This window comes from Vigna angularis, chromosome 3 (genome assembly GCF_016808095.1).
Source record: "Vigna angularis cultivar LongXiaoDou No.4 chromosome 3, ASM1680809v1, whole genome shotgun sequence".
NCBI classification, from domain to species: domain Eukaryota; kingdom Viridiplantae; phylum Streptophyta; class Magnoliopsida; order Fabales; family Fabaceae; genus Vigna; species Vigna angularis.
In genome coordinates, this window is record NC_068972.1 from 19,700,953 (window position 1) to 19,716,397 (window position 15,445).

The 15,445-nt window shown below is 34.0% G+C and overlaps 3 protein-coding genes across 3 annotated transcripts; 2 read left to right on the plus strand and 1 right to left on the minus strand.

Annotated features, from left to right (window-relative positions):
- On the plus strand, positions 1 to 5,325 carry LOC108326572 (succinate--CoA ligase [ADP-forming] subunit beta, mitochondrial). The gene is made up of 12 exons (XM_017560143.2): positions 1 to 286; positions 542 to 652; positions 864 to 975; positions 1,221 to 1,285; positions 1,943 to 2,020; positions 2,145 to 2,219; positions 2,316 to 2,468; positions 2,552 to 2,686; positions 3,817 to 3,981; positions 4,141 to 4,263; positions 4,693 to 4,764; positions 4,853 to 5,325. The coding sequence occupies exons 1-12, from the start codon at positions 185 to 187 to the stop codon at positions 4,928 to 4,930; spliced, it is 1,269 nt and encodes a 422-aa protein (XP_017415632.1). The 5' UTR covers positions 1 to 184; the 3' UTR covers positions 4,931 to 5,325.
- Positions 5,326 to 8,208: 2,883 nt separating this feature from the next.
- Positions 8,209 to 9,648, plus strand: LOC108324640 (CRIB domain-containing protein RIC7). The gene is made up of 4 exons (XM_017557583.2): positions 8,209 to 8,659; positions 8,740 to 8,840; positions 8,939 to 9,017; positions 9,099 to 9,648. Exons 1-4 carry the CDS (start codon positions 8,599 to 8,601, stop codon positions 9,497 to 9,499), a joined length of 642 nt encoding a protein of 213 aa, XP_017413072.1. The 5' UTR covers positions 8,209 to 8,598; the 3' UTR covers positions 9,500 to 9,648.
- A 393-nt stretch (positions 9,649 to 10,041) lies between these two features.
- LOC108325557 (piriformospora indica-insensitive protein 2) lies at positions 10,042 to 11,397 on the minus strand. Its single transcript, XM_017558646.2, has one exon. It carries the CDS (start codon positions 11,395 to 11,397, stop codon positions 10,042 to 10,044), a length of 1,356 nt encoding a protein of 451 aa, XP_017414135.2.
- Between the last annotated feature and the right edge of the window lie 4,048 nt (positions 11,398 to 15,445).

Below are 15,445 nucleotides of genomic sequence, written 5' to 3' on the forward strand. Positions count from 1 at the left end.
GGAGATTCGGTTTTTTCACTTTTTTTTTTAAAAACAAAGAAATTGTTAGGGTCTTGGCGTCTGCCACAGACTGCGCAGTGTTTGAACGTTGAAGGGAGCATAAAACGCAGAGGTTTTCTCACTGTTCAAACGAATCGAATTCCATTTGATCGTGCCACTCTCGATCTCCAAATCCGCAACAACAATGGTGAGGGGATTGCTCAACAAGCTCGTCTCTCGCTCTCTCTCCGTCGCTGGAAAATGGCAGCACCACCAACTCCGCCGCCTCAACATCCACGAGTACCAGGTCTATCTCTGTTTTCCTACCTGACCGTTATGGATATTATTACGATTTACAAATCAATTCGGAATCTGTTCCCAGAGATGCCTCTCACGGAATCTGTTCTTAACAAATGATGCCTTATAGTTTCTATGGATAATGAATCTGGAGTTCCTTCGATATATAATTTGTGAAATTGTGGATGTTTATTTGTCGGAGCACTTTGATTTATTGATTGAGCGAGCATCGCGTTTAACGACAATTGAATTTCCATAAAACTAGGGCGCTGAGTTGATGGGCAAACATGGTGTGAACGTTCCCAGGGGCGTGGCTGTTTCCTCTGTTGAAGAGGTCAGAAAGGCCATTAAGGACTTTTTTCCTAATGAAAAAGAGGTAATCCATGTCGTAACTTGATGCTCTCAGAAAATACTAACAAGTGTATTTTTTCGAATTGCAAAGTGCTATGTGTTTCAATTAATTCCCTTTGTAAAAATAGAAACCTTAGTTCTGCAAGTTTTTCATCTGGAAACGTTATATAATGTCTTGGCTTGGGATAGATTGCATGTCACTATGATGACGAAGTGTAAATCGGATGATTGTGCAGTTGGTGGTTAAGAGTCAAATATTAGCCGGTGGAAGAGGCTTGGGAACTTTCAAAAGCGGCCTTCAGGGAGGAGTGCACATTGTTAAGACTGAGCAGGTTGAAGACTTAGCTGGTAATGCATGTCATCCCTTTATTCCTCTAATTGCAATTTCCTTGTTCTCATTTTATGGTCTTTTGGCCTTCAATACTAAACTATGCCCTGTGACATAACGTGCTCATATGCATTGATTTATTAAATTTAATTAATAGTGGATATACTACTCTATCATGCGATTTTAAATGATATTTTTTCTTAGTACTGTTATTATTTCATTGCTGTCATTGTCATTATTATTTTTATTATTATTATTATTTCAGGGAAGATGCTTGGACAGATACTAGTTACCAAACAAACTGGTCCTCAGGGCAAAATAGTTAGCAAGGTTTGAAATTATACAACCATTCTCGGGCATTTTCAGTTTCTGCGTATATGCTAGGAATTTCCATTTCTAGAAATTGAACATTTGGTCTGGCAATGCAATGATATAAACCTTGACAGATGTATTATGCTTGGGTAATTATTGTTTTTTTTTTCTTTATGGAAAAATTTTCCAACCTCATTTGAGCCCCCGACAGGTCTTGTTTCTGTAGTATGTTCTGAGATAATTTGGTGCTTCCAATCATTACTTCAGTTACTTCGCATTTATAGTTCGGTTTTATGTAGGTTGATTTGAACACGTAAATTGGTGTAGTCTGGCGTGACTTTTAGTCCTTGGATTGGTTAACTGAACATGCTTTCTTTCAAAATATTTCTATCAATTGTTACTTAAGCTATTAATTAATAATCAACTGTGCTAACCACTTATTCCATTTGATTCCTAACCTGTTGTATTGATATTGAAAGTAAATTTCCTGTGAGTAATACCAAATTGGATATTCAAATACCTTGTGTAATGCTCATAGTTTCTTTATTCTAAAAACTGGATGTGCAACGCCGTGGCTATTTTGTTTTATTTTGGGTACCACTCAATTCATTTATATAGAAATATTCACAAAAAGGGGGTTGTTTGTTTTAACTGCACATTTTCCATGTTCCACAGGTTTACTTATGCGAAAAGCTTTCTCTTGTAAATGAGATGTACTTTGCTATAACTCTGGATCGTACAACTGCTGGTCCAGTACGTTTCCTATTTCAATCTGTTATCTTTGATTTGCTTTATATACAAAGTTAAATTCATATAACCAATAAACTGTTATATTACTTATTGCAATTTTTTTTTTTTTATGTTTTTTCTTTTGTAGATTATAATTGCTTGTAGCAAAGGAGGAACCAGCATTGAAGACCTTGCAGAGAAATTTCCAGACATGATTATAAAGGTTTGTTATGCATGGTTTTTCTTGTGACGGTTTGATTTTTTTGCTTGAGCAGTCTTCTTTGCAGGACGCACCTGATGCACTCCTTCTTTCTAGTAGGTACCTGTCGATGTTTTTGAAGGAATTACTGATGAAGCTGCTGCAAAGGTTGTTGATGGTTTGGCTCCCAAAGGAGCTGATAGAAATAAGTCAATCGAACAAGTGAAGAATTTGTATAAACTTTTTATTGATTGTGACTGCACTCTCTTGGAAGTAAGCATAAGCAAGTTTTAGTTGTGACTTTATTCAGAATTATTTTATGAAGATGTCGCAAAAAAAATGATTATTTTGAACAGATCAATCCCATAGCAGAGACAGCGGATAATCAATTGGTGGCTGCTGATGCTAAGTTGAATTTTGACGATAATGCTGCATATCGTCAAAAAGAGATATTTGCTCTCCGTGATACAACACAAGAGGACCCTCGAGAGGTTTACTTCTTATTTTGTTTGTTTTACCTTACATGGTGATGGAGGATTTATTGCCCAAATCCACTTCATCTTTGCCACTTGGGCCCAGGGGGATTCAAACCAGCTGAGATTTAATTGAAAATGCCTTGGGTTCTAAGAATTAGGTATAGTGTGTTTTTGGGTTAGATCCAAAACATATTTTAAGTAAGCCCGACTTGGCATGATGCCATGGTAACCGTTTTTTGTAATTAGTGATAAATAAGAAAAGTTCTCGACTTAAAATAGTACCTTTTACAAAACATGATAATATATCTATTGATATGCTTTCTTTTGAATATATATATATATATATATATATATATATATATATATATATATATATATATATATATATATATATATTGTAACGTTCCTTAGCTTTACTTTCCTACTTCTAAATTTTAAGACAGATATGCAATATCAACATGCTTAATATTCAGCTTTTTATGGTTTGTCTATATAGGTTGGCCAGCCTATTAATTGGGCTGGGCCTGTGTTCAGGTCAAAAAATTGGCCTGACCATATATATTGGGTGGGTTCATGTTAAGAAACCCAGATCAGCCTGTCCAACCTACACATGTCAGCCTTATTAATGTAGCTACGCACATTTCTTTCGTGGCACTGTGCTGCTTTTGATATGTATGTGGAGCTTAAGTTTATGGTATACTTATGGTAAGACAGTGAGATTGTTAGGAAGGCCCAGAAATGCCATAAAACCTAAATGGTTAAAGGAATTTATTGGACGGGGTTAATACATTAGGATATTGGGTTGTTGTTTTAATATTAAATAGTTTTTATTTAAATTTACTAAAGCCAAATGATGACACCTGTAGGGTCATTATTCGATTGTTGGCACCATTTAGGGTATATGTCCTCCTTACCTATTATCATGAAGGGAAATATGAATGCTTATTTTATTATCTTTCTACTCTTATACTTTAATGGTAGTCTTCATGATATTTGCAGTAGGTAGTTCTTTTTTCTTCATAACAAAGATTCTATGTGGCAAAGCCAGTTTCATCTGATCTATTTATGGCGTATTATTAAGCCTTTATATCCCTGAATCTTCTTTCTTTATTGCGTGTAACATTATGGTTTTTTTCTCAAAACAGGTGACTGCTGCAAAGGCAGACTTAAATTATATTGGGTTAGATGGAGAAATTGGCTGCATGGTGAATGGAGCCGGTTTGGCAATGGCCACAATGGATATAATTAAACTGCATGGGGGTACTCCTGCCAATTTTCTGGATGTTGGTGGGAATGCCTCTGAAGGTCAGGTAAGTTCTGGAAGTTGGTATTACCATTAACCATTATGATCAACAACATAATTGTTCTTGTGTCCTTACTCCAAAAAGACAATTAAAAGACATCGTTTAATATGAATAATCTCCATCTTATGATTTTTTGTTCATATTTAATGCAATTATGTAATTCAGGTGATTGAGGCATTTAAAATATTGACTGCTGATGACAAAGTGAAGGCGATTTTGGTTAATATTTTTGGTGGTATAATGAAGTGTGATGTTATAGCAAGTGGAATAGTGAATGCTGCAAAAGAGGTTAGTGAAGCTATGACTATATCCACCCCCTCTCCCTCTCTTTCCACAAACAAATATTAAAAGAAAAAACAAAAAACATGGCTAAGTTTTGTTCCTTCTCTGTGCTACCATATTGATGAGAACGAAGATTATTTATCTGTTCAGATTAATTTTTTAATCTTATCTTCATTATCAATTTAGACTATGGTTTTATGTGGATCTTTTTGATATTGAGAGACCAAAGTGAAGCCAAGAAAATGTAAATTCTTTATATTTGACGTCTTTTAACATTTCAATTTTTGTCTACGATGTTGATGTAAATTGTGGATATTTCAATTTTTGAAATAATGTTTGACATAAAGAACTACTATCATTGTTGTCGATTGAACATAATACCTATTTTATCCTGATATTATAATAGCATTAACTTTTCCTGCGATTGTTCTCAAGGTTGCATTGAAAGTACCAGTAATTGTTCGTCTGGAAGGCACCAATGTTGATCAAGGAAAAAGAATTTTGAAGGTAAATGTTAGATTTATTAATTATAATATAATGAAAAGTGTTGTTGAAGAGTTGCTTAGTATGTTTTTTATTATCAATGGTTCAACAGGAAAGTGGTATGGCATTAATAACTGCTGAAGATTTAGATGATGCTGCCCAAAAAGCAGTGAAAGCTGCTTACAAATGAAGAGTTGCTTCTCTTTAGATTTAAAATTCGGTTTAGTTATAACATTATTCTTCGTATTAAAACATTGAGGAGAAAGGGATTGATGCAAGAAAGCCTTAGTGATTTCATTTTGGCTGCACTGCTTATCAAAGAGTTTCCAATAAGTTAGTGATTTCCAACTTTTGTAGTTCGTGTGGGTTGATGCACGTGGATTACTTTTTGGCTTCTCTCACAATTCAAGATACTGGTCCCTTCCTTTCTGATTTTTCCTGGTTGAAGATACTACTCTATATTATGCATATAACATGGGAAATACTTGTTTATCTGTTAGACATGGTCGTTCATTGAGAGGCCAAAACCTGATTCTAAATCGAGGTTATTCAATTTTGGATGTTTAATGACAAATGTCTTTCTTATGTTCTGTTGGCTCAAAATTAAATCACCAGAAATAAGGACAAAAGGAAAAGCGGTTGTAGTAACGTAAAATATGACCAATTCTAACTTAAAAATGTAGGATGCGGCATAATGCAAGTCACACTTTCAAGGATATTAATTTTAAACCAAATAGTATAGGGATTGTTGTCAACTCAAACCAAAATCGAAACATAGAAAATTGCAAATAAATATACTTCAATCAAAATTTTTAAATCATGTGATAAGTTTTGTCATTATTCACACAGTAGACACAACTATGTTTTGTATACATCTATGTTAATTCAAATCAAGTTATCTATGTTAATTCAAATCAAGTTAGCGAAGGGTGTAAATAGACAAAGTTTCACTCAGTTTTGATTCCTTTATAATCCAATCCAATTAAATATATTAAAGAACACAATTCAATAAGATTCACTAAGCTTCTTAATTATGGAATAGTTTAAACTTATATTTATTTAGACTATATTCAAATATTATAATTAAATATCATTCATTAAACTTCTTATGGAATAGTTCAAACTTATATTTATTTAGACTATATTCACATTATAAATAAATATAAGTAGTTTGGTATAATGATTATTATTTATCATTCCATTATTATTTATTACATTGTTATTATATGTCTCAGGTAAATATTATTCTAATAGGAACATAGACTCATGACCCATATTGATCCTATAAATACTTCTAATATTTTTTGAGGAATACTTACTTCAAAAACACTGATACTCATTATATGTACAAAGATTCTAACTTTTTTACTGACTTGAGTGTTGAAGAGTCTTTTGTAAGTGGTTCTTCTCCCAACAACAAGGAGTCTCTTCTAGACAACGAGAGCTATCAAAATCACGGCTAGAATCTTGCCACCTGTTTGCAAGTACATGCTCAAGATCCTAGTAAGATCATTTGACACTCACCTGGTAAAATGTTTCTCGATCTCACCTTCTTATGGTTACCACCCGAAAGTCTGACCTACTCAGCTATGAGATGGAAGTCAACCAGGTGGTGACCCTTTACGAACAAGTACAAATATTCATACAATAGCACGACGAACAACACAGACAACATGACATCGAGCTTGAGGCCTTATGCATCAATAATAAACCAACTTGTAGGAGCTTTAGCAAAGATTGACCAACCTCGAAAATGAGAGGTCATCTCATCAGCCTTGTCATGACCTTTGAGAAGAAAACCCCTGGAATCATCAGACAAGGTATAACTAGCCAGCTCGATGAGATTCAAGTGGGAGTCGGGACCGCTCCCTTCAACGCCGAGCTTAGGGAGATCGAAGCAGGTTGACCAAGCATGGGGTAGAAGGAACCTGAGGATGCTCTCGCCACTCAATAAAGATTTGCAAGAAGAGATTTATATGGAGCAACTTCCAAGATTTATTTCTTAAGAGGAGTCTTCTGGGTTGGTATGTCGTCTTTTGGGTTATTATGTCGTCTTCGCAAATCCTTATATGGCCTAAAACAATCTCCTATGGTATGGTTTGGAAAATTTAGTAACATTGTTCAACAATTTGGTATGACTTGATGTGAATAAATCTTTTAGTCTTTTACTGTCACTTGAGTGTTGGATGTGTCTACTTGATAGTATATCTTGATGATATTGTTCTTACAGGTAGTTACAATCATGTCATCTATCAAAGGAAACAACATCTTTACAATCATTTTCAAACCAAAGATCTTGGTAAACTTAGATATGTGTTAGGTATTGAGGTGGCACAATCCAATGACGGTATTGTTATATCTCAAAGGAAATATGCATAGATATTTTGGAGGAAACTGAATTAATGAATTCAAAAATTGTTGACACACCCATGGATCCTAATACTAAACTTTTACTAAAACAGGGAGAGTCTATGTCAAATCCTGAGAAATATAGAAGACTAGTTGGAAAATTGAATTACCTTACCATTACTCGTCCTGACATTTCTTTGCAATTAATGTGATAAGCTAATTCCTTAATTTCCTGTGTGAAAATCATTGGAATGTAGTTATCCATACATTTTGTAATTAATATTGAATTTTAAAATTTTAAGTTTAATTTAAAATAACTATGTTTATTTTTTCTTCTTTTAATACATATACACATATTAAATTAAAGAAATAAAAAGAACTTAATTACTTCTCATTTTTAAAATTTAAACAACGCAAATATTACTTATTTTCTACTCTTCTTTCTTGTTATCTCCTTTTCTTTCTTTTCTTTTCCGGTGTTCATACATGCTCTTAGGTTTCTCATTAAGAGTAAACTATATCCTAATACATGGAAATTAGTAGTTTCTTCTAAGAAGGCAGGTACTTTTGTAAGATTAAAACTGTTAAATTAGTTAACAAGAAAGTGGATGTTGAGAAATATAAAAAAGATGTGCTACGTGGAATAACATAAAATATTATTTAATTTCTAATTAAATTTACAACCTGGTTTTGCCAATAATATTTATTCTATCTGGACTGTAACTTCTTACTCCTATAGTCGTGTAAGATTATACATGAAGATATCATGCGTCAAGAGACTAGATAATCATAATTTGTGGCTCTATAGTTTCTTATATTATGCACATAATATGTATCTGTTGAAAACTATAATCTAAGAGTATAAGATATTACTCCTTTTTTTTCCGTATACGAGGATAATTGTAAAATATAAATAAGGCAATTCCCATAATTTAGTAATGAGAATATCCAATGACCTATTTTCCATTGAGGAGGACTTAATTTTTTGTAGAAATGAGGTGGTAAAGGGTTCTTAATTTTAGCATATTGAAATTGGATTCCCTTAAATTTGGTTTTGTATAAGTTGTCATTGTCACAGCTGAAATTTCGATCAGCTTCTGGCTTTGATTGTAGGGAAAAACGAACGAACCAAAAATGCAAGGAAGATGAGAAATGTTAGTTAGATAGAGCCCTTTTCTGACCATTGCCATCTTCATGAAACTTTTGTCAAAAACTGCCTAAAGTTTTTGAACCATTACCATTATCTTTCTTGAAACAGCAAAAGAAAACAAGCAGAAAGGCATATTTGCACAAAACTGAGAAGAAACCAAAAGCACATACCTCCCACCATCCTTTCATGGGGGGTTCTCTTGGGATCGTTTCTTCAATTCCATCATACACACATTGCTGAATGTTCAACAGACAATGTTCAACAGCAAATCAATGTCGGTTTCTCGTCTTCCAGATTTTACTTGAGGTTAACTAATTCCAAAAGATAATTCAAACGCATCAAATTTTGTTCACTTGAGCATGTCCGGCGGCAAGGTGAAGGGCATTCTTAAAGGCTTTAGATACTTTACTCAAATATTTGGTAAGCATTTCCAATGCCTTTTTCTTACCATAATAAATTATTATTCTTTTTTTTTTCTCTTAAAAAAATTTACATGACAGAGAGTGAAAAAGAACAAGAAATTCAGATCGGACTTCCCACAGATGTAAAGCACGTGGCTCATATAGGGTGGGATGGACCCTCCGTAAATTCTCCCAGCTGGGTAATTCTCAATTTTCTTATAAATATTTGATGTTGCAGAATATGAGGCTTCACCAAATAAAGGGTTTGGTTGAGGGCTTCTTGTGTGTGTGTTTTCAGATGAACGAGTTTAAAACTTCTCCTACTGTAGATCTCCACAATAAAGGTCTAGAAAATGGAGTCAAACGAGTTGCCGAAGGTACATTTATTATTAATCGAGTTTAATTTAGGTATTATTATTATCATTATTCTCACTATAGCTAAAAATGTTTGCACATAGAATCAACGAGAAAAAATCTTCGAGGGTCATCAGATTTACCCAAGCCATCTAAAAGACAGTCAACGGGTGTTACGGATTCTCCGACAAGGGAAAAGACAAGCAAACCGCGAACGAGGAAAACGTCGCACCACAAGAACAAAGATGAGGTCGCCCACTCACCCCGAATACCCGAATACCCGGATCCATTTCAACTACCTCCTCAACCCGTACCCTCACCCGATAATAATATTCCTAAAAAGTCTCGTCGCCATAAGACAAAGGAGCATTCTGGTGGCGTCCCATCCAAATTGAGAACCAAAGCCCATTCTCCTTCGGATCCTGGATCCCCGGCCCAACCCCAACCCAAGTCTAGGAACACCCACACCACCTTTGATGAAACTGAACACGATCTTTTGCTCTAATGTAATGTTGTCCTATTAGTTTAGTGTTGTGCATAGATAACTCTTGAAGAAACCAGAACATTAACCCTTCCTTCCATTTTTATATTTGTTATTATTACTATTATTATTTGTGTCCTTTTTGGCCTTCTCTGTAGAGACAGACTATTGTATCATCACTCATTCTTCATATCATATGTAATCATTCTGGTTTCCACTAGTTTTTTCTGTTTCAGATTAATTACAACGTTTTCGTTTCAAACGCATCATAAAATTATTAACTTCCTATTTATAAGGCAAAGTAAAGTTAACAACCAATTTTGTTAAATAGGAAAGAAATCAAGGGAACTAAAACTCTAATACTCCAATTTTAAATAGGCATGAAATAAATAATTTATATATTAAACTTTGAGTCCCATACATTCTCTTCACTCCCATCACTTTACAACGTCAGAAATAAACATGTGGTTTTGTTGTTTACTGGTAAAAAAGAACTAACTTTCTCCTAAAGAGACAAAAAAGGACAAAACCCATTCTCTACACTTAGGAACAAACGGAAAACATCCTCAAAATCCCGTGAAGACAAGCACCCCAGCAGCTAAAGTAGCAAGACCAACCAACAAGGAAAGGGAATCAAAGCACAGCAGAAAAGAAGCCCCACTGAAAACGACAGCATCAGGGACATCAGTTTTCTTGCAGGGTTTGAGTTGACCCAATCCATCACCACCACTTTCACACCCCATTATATTCTCCAAACATAGCCCTCTGTTCCCTCCAACCTTCAGCTTCAGCTTTTGTCCTACTCTTGTTGACAATCTCACTCTCCCACTCAAATTGTTGTTCTCCAAGTTTATCTCACCACCATACTCCAAAAGCCCAAAAGGCACAGGCCCGTCAAGCTTATTGTTATCAAGCCCGAGATAAGACAAATTTTTCAAATATACACCCATTGAAACAGGGATGCTACCCACCAGACCCATCTCCGAAAGCCCCAATCTTTCAACACCCCCCATATTTTCCCATATTTCCGGAATCGCCCCGGAGAGAGGATTCCCATTCAGATACACTTCCTTCAACTTTGGGACCTCCCCCAGGAACAAAGGCACGCCGAAACTGTCGAAACGGTTGAAGCTTAAATCCAAAAACTCCAAACTCTGCAACCCTCTTAAACTCTCCGGGATTCTGCAACCAAAAGCGTTGAAGCTCAAATCAAGCTTCAAAAGCCGAGAGAGATTCCCAAGCGAGTCGGGTAAACAAGCTTCAAACTTGTTTCCACTGAGATCGAGAACTTTGAGCTGTTTGAGGAGCCCCAAACTGGAAGGAATTTCACCGCTAAGGTTGTTTCTGGATAGAGTAAGCTCTTCCAAGTTGAGGAAGGCAGCAATCTGAGACGGGAGCTGGCCGTGAAAAGCGTTTCCGATGAGAATAACTCTGCGGAGAGAGGTGAGGTTTTGAAGCAGAGAAGCCAGAGGTGAAATGAGAGAAGGGTTGTTGATGAAAACAAGTTCCTGGAGGGAGGAAGGGAAAGAGAAGGAAGGAGAGAGAGAAAGAGGGGCGTGGTTGAAGCAGTTGTAGAAGAAGAGTTTGCGGAGGTAGGGGAAGGAGTTGAAGAGATGAAAGTGGAGGGTGGCATTGGAGGAGCAAGGAGGGTTGGGGGTTTCGTCGGAAACGTAGCCGAAGCTGAGTTGGACGATGTGGGGCGTTTGGTTGAGTTGCGTAGGGTAGTCGCAAACGACGCCGTGCGGGGCGGAGAGGCAGAGGTCGTCGGGGAAGAGGGTGCGCCAGGGAATGGTGGGGTTGAGGGAGTGAAGAATCTGGTAGAGTGATTCTTGTTCGGAGGAGTCCAAAGGAAGTTGCTGGTGAGAGAGAGAGAAGAGAGTGGTTGTTAAGAGAAGAGAAAGGAGTATGGACAAGACAGCCATTTGGTGGGAGGAATGTTTTGTTCTGAAGTTGTTGGTTTGGTATTAGTATGAGGAATGTGGAATGCGCAGGCAGAGGAAAAAGACGAGAGAAAGAGAGACAGAAACCTGCTGAGGAAAGAAGCGACAGTGGTGCGCCGCACTCGCCGACTTGGTGTGTCGTGTTGTAGAAAGCGACTCGTAACGCAGTCTACCTACATTCCTTTTCCATTTCTATCCTTCTATAACATATAATAATATTACACTCTTTATGCTCACTTTATTCTAATATTGGTATCAACTTACTAAAATTATAAACTTTTTTTTAATTAAACACAAAAAGACAAAAGTGATATACACATTTTTCGAAACCTTTTCATTGTATGGTTATTCCTTCCCTTTGTCATTCTGTGGGTCTTTTTACTTTAATGCCATCGCTTGATTTGGTTATTTTAATAACTCGATTTAAAGAAAAAAAAAAATACGATGAAAGAGAATAAAATTGTGGATTTATTCGAGATAAAGTGAAAGAAAATGAAAAAAAAAAAATTCTAAAATGACATACTTATAAAATGATATTTTTTTTATTATAAATTAATTTTAATCAGTTATTAAATTATAATTTAATTATTAATGTTAATAATAATGTTATTTTTATTTTTTATTATAATTATTTTTATTAGTATTTGTTTCAGTAGGGATGTGGAGACCAAGATACGAACCTAACAACCTTACTCTCTTCCTTCTCTGTGCTGCTTTCACTATGTTGTCTTTCTCTCTTCTCCAAGTCTCTGGGTAAGGTGGGCTGGGTACCTGCAAAGGCACTCCGACGCTCAAGTCAATAAGGGTGTTGTTAGAACAACCAAATCTTTCTTAATTTTCTCTTAGGGGAAAAACGTACCTTTTTCCTGGTGTGCTTTGTATATTTAAATTAACATAATAAACCGTTTACCTGAAAATCCGGTCGGTTACTGAAAATGACTGTTTAGAAGTTGTAACCGTCATATCGTGTGCTGATACCGAGTCAATTACTTCCGTGATATATGGCCGTGATTCACGGCGCTGTGTAGCCAAGATGTGTAACTGCTTATCTGTAACCGCTAGATCACGACGTCGCATACTGTATGTCGATCATCATTCGTGTCGACCTGAGTGGACGACGTGTCGCACATATGCTTCATGTCGGTTGTCGAGCCTCAACTGGTCGACAACGCCACATGGTCGTATGTTATTACAGTCGGTTATCTAGTGGTCGACCACGCTATGTGGTCGAATGTCATTACGGGCATGAGAATGTCCTGCAGTGGTTTAATTGTCGTCGGGTTATTGGTCGACAGTTGGAGGATTAGGTATCCTATAGTACAGTATTTAATGTATATACACTATTATTACTTTTAATTGCTTTTGTTTAATTATTTTTATTTTTTATTATAATTATTTTTTATATATATAATTAATAAAGAAAATATTATAAGTTTAATTGTTTATTTAGTCTTAAGTCTCAATTTCGTCTTTGTATAATTCATCAATCAAATTTTTTTTCTTAAGTTTACAGAAAACGAAATTAAATTTAGAAGTTTGCATATTTATTTCTCCTTTTCTTCCTTTGCTCCTTTGACGTGCATCAATAATTAATTTATTCAATCTGTATTCTTTTCTAATACAGAGACAACTCTGTTTTCAATTTCAATTTTCATTTTAAACATCATTTTAAAAAATATTACTTGAATATTATATTTAAAAATTTAACAATCGTATATGTCTTCATTGTTATTTTTTAATATGTTTTATGTTTAACTACTCTGTAATGTAGATGTCTCATGTATACATATTTTAACTTTATAATGTTTTATACTTAATTTTAAACTTAATTAAACATAAATTTTAAACTCAATACTTTTCAATTTAAAATATAAATTTATTTTTTATTTATAATTCGTCAAAATTATAATTATACTTTTATTTATATAATTTAAATATATAGAAATTTAAAATATAAATAGCGAAATGTTTTGGTAGAAAAAATTTCAAAAATCTAATATTTTGTCATTTTTCGAAACATTTTCATTATATGGTTATTCCTTCCCTTTGTCATTCTTTGGGTCTCTTTACTTTAATGTCGTGGCTTTTTCAATCTTTTGTGGTTTGGTTATCTTAAGAATACGATTTAAAGAAAAATAAAATACGATGAAAGAGAATAAAATTGTGGAATTATTCGAGATAAAGTGAAAAAAAATAAAATAAAAATAATTTGATATACATAATTATTTTCAAAGGAAATTATAAAATGATCAAATTTGTTTTTATTATAGATTAATTTTAATCAGTTATTAAATAATAATTTAATTATTAATTTTAATAATAATGTTATTTTTATTTTTTATTATAATTAATTTTATTATTATTTAATGTATATACATTATTATCACTTTTAATTGCTTTTATGTAATTAATTTTATTTTTTATTATAATTATTTTTTTTATATGCATAATTAATAAAGGAAATATTATACTTCAAAACGAAATACTTAATCATAATTAATTATTCTTTTTCATAAAAAAATATATTTCTCAAGCTAGGTGATTCATATAGCAAAAAAAGAATCAAGATAATGCGAAAGTTAGATAGTTTAGTAGATGAAGGTACACATATATTATATATATGATAAGGTGTTTGTGCTTTCAAGAGAAGTTGTTCAACTTAAGAGGAAGAATGACTAAAGAAAACCTAAAAGGAGTGTAGAGTGTAGTGTTATAAACTTTAGTGACTTACGAGAATACAAGAAGTCGACAACTTTTATATGGCATATTCCCAACCCATCACATCTAAACACATATATGTACCTTCATCTCAATGTCACCCATTTGTTGAAAAGATTGTTGAAACGTCCTTGCAACTAGGTTGGAAGATGCTCATGTTGGACCAATAGAGCATATATGTAATGCATGTTAGCTTATACACATTTGAGGGTGTCATGTCCCTTCTCCGATAACCTATGGAAGAAATTGATGGTCAACTTAGAGCAAATGAGATAAAGAGAAAAAAGTTTATGCAAATGGAAGAACTTAAAACCTATTGCAACCAAGGGTGAGCTAAAAACACATTCAAAAGAAGCACAAAAAGAAGTCGTAAAACTAGGAAGGACCATTCCAAGTTTGACATAGCTTCGACAAAGAAGCGTATTAAATTAAAAATCTAAACAACATCAACATACCAAAGACCTAGAAAGCGAGCCAATTAAAGTTAATTTTATTTAGTGATATGTTTCAACCAAATGTACTCCTCACCATTATTGAATTTTATTTTTCTACGCAGAGTTGTAACAAGGAGGTTGTTAAGACAAAATCGTCTATGTGCCTAAACACTCTCATGTTTTGAAGTTTAATCAAATAAGATTAAACGAAATAATAATCTGAAAACAACATAGCATATGACTTAGATTCAAAATCCCCAACATAGAAAAACCTTAGGAAAACACTTAGGATTTTAGGAAACATAATAAAAACTAAGTCAAGACACCTAGACGCATTGCTATACGACTAACAAGTAAAAAACGTCTAAGAGAGTTGAAGCTAAATATGTAAAGCTTATCATACCTAAAAGGTGTTCAGTTTAGCTCTCGAGAAAACAAAACAATATCAAGACGATGTCATTAACAAAACAACCTTGTTCTTTTGAGTGGATTTGAGGGGATTTGAAGATAAATTTTTTTGTCGTTTATTTGAGTGAATTTGGAGGTAAATGAGAGTGAATTTGGAAATAAATTTTTTTAATTTGTCACGTCAATACAATTCTATACTAATTCTCACAAATTTTATTTCCAAATTCACTCTCATTTACCTCCAAATTCACTCAAATAAACGACAAAAAAATTTATCTTCAAATCCTCTCAAATCCCCTCAAATCCACTCCCTCAAATCCACTCAAAAGAACAAGCCCTAAAAGACTAAAACTTAAAACACCAAAGATAACACAAATAATGCTAAACTTTGTTTATCTAAACAAACAAAATCATAAGATGCGTTTACATTGTCTAAACGATATCATGAGCTAAAACATTACTTCGTCCAA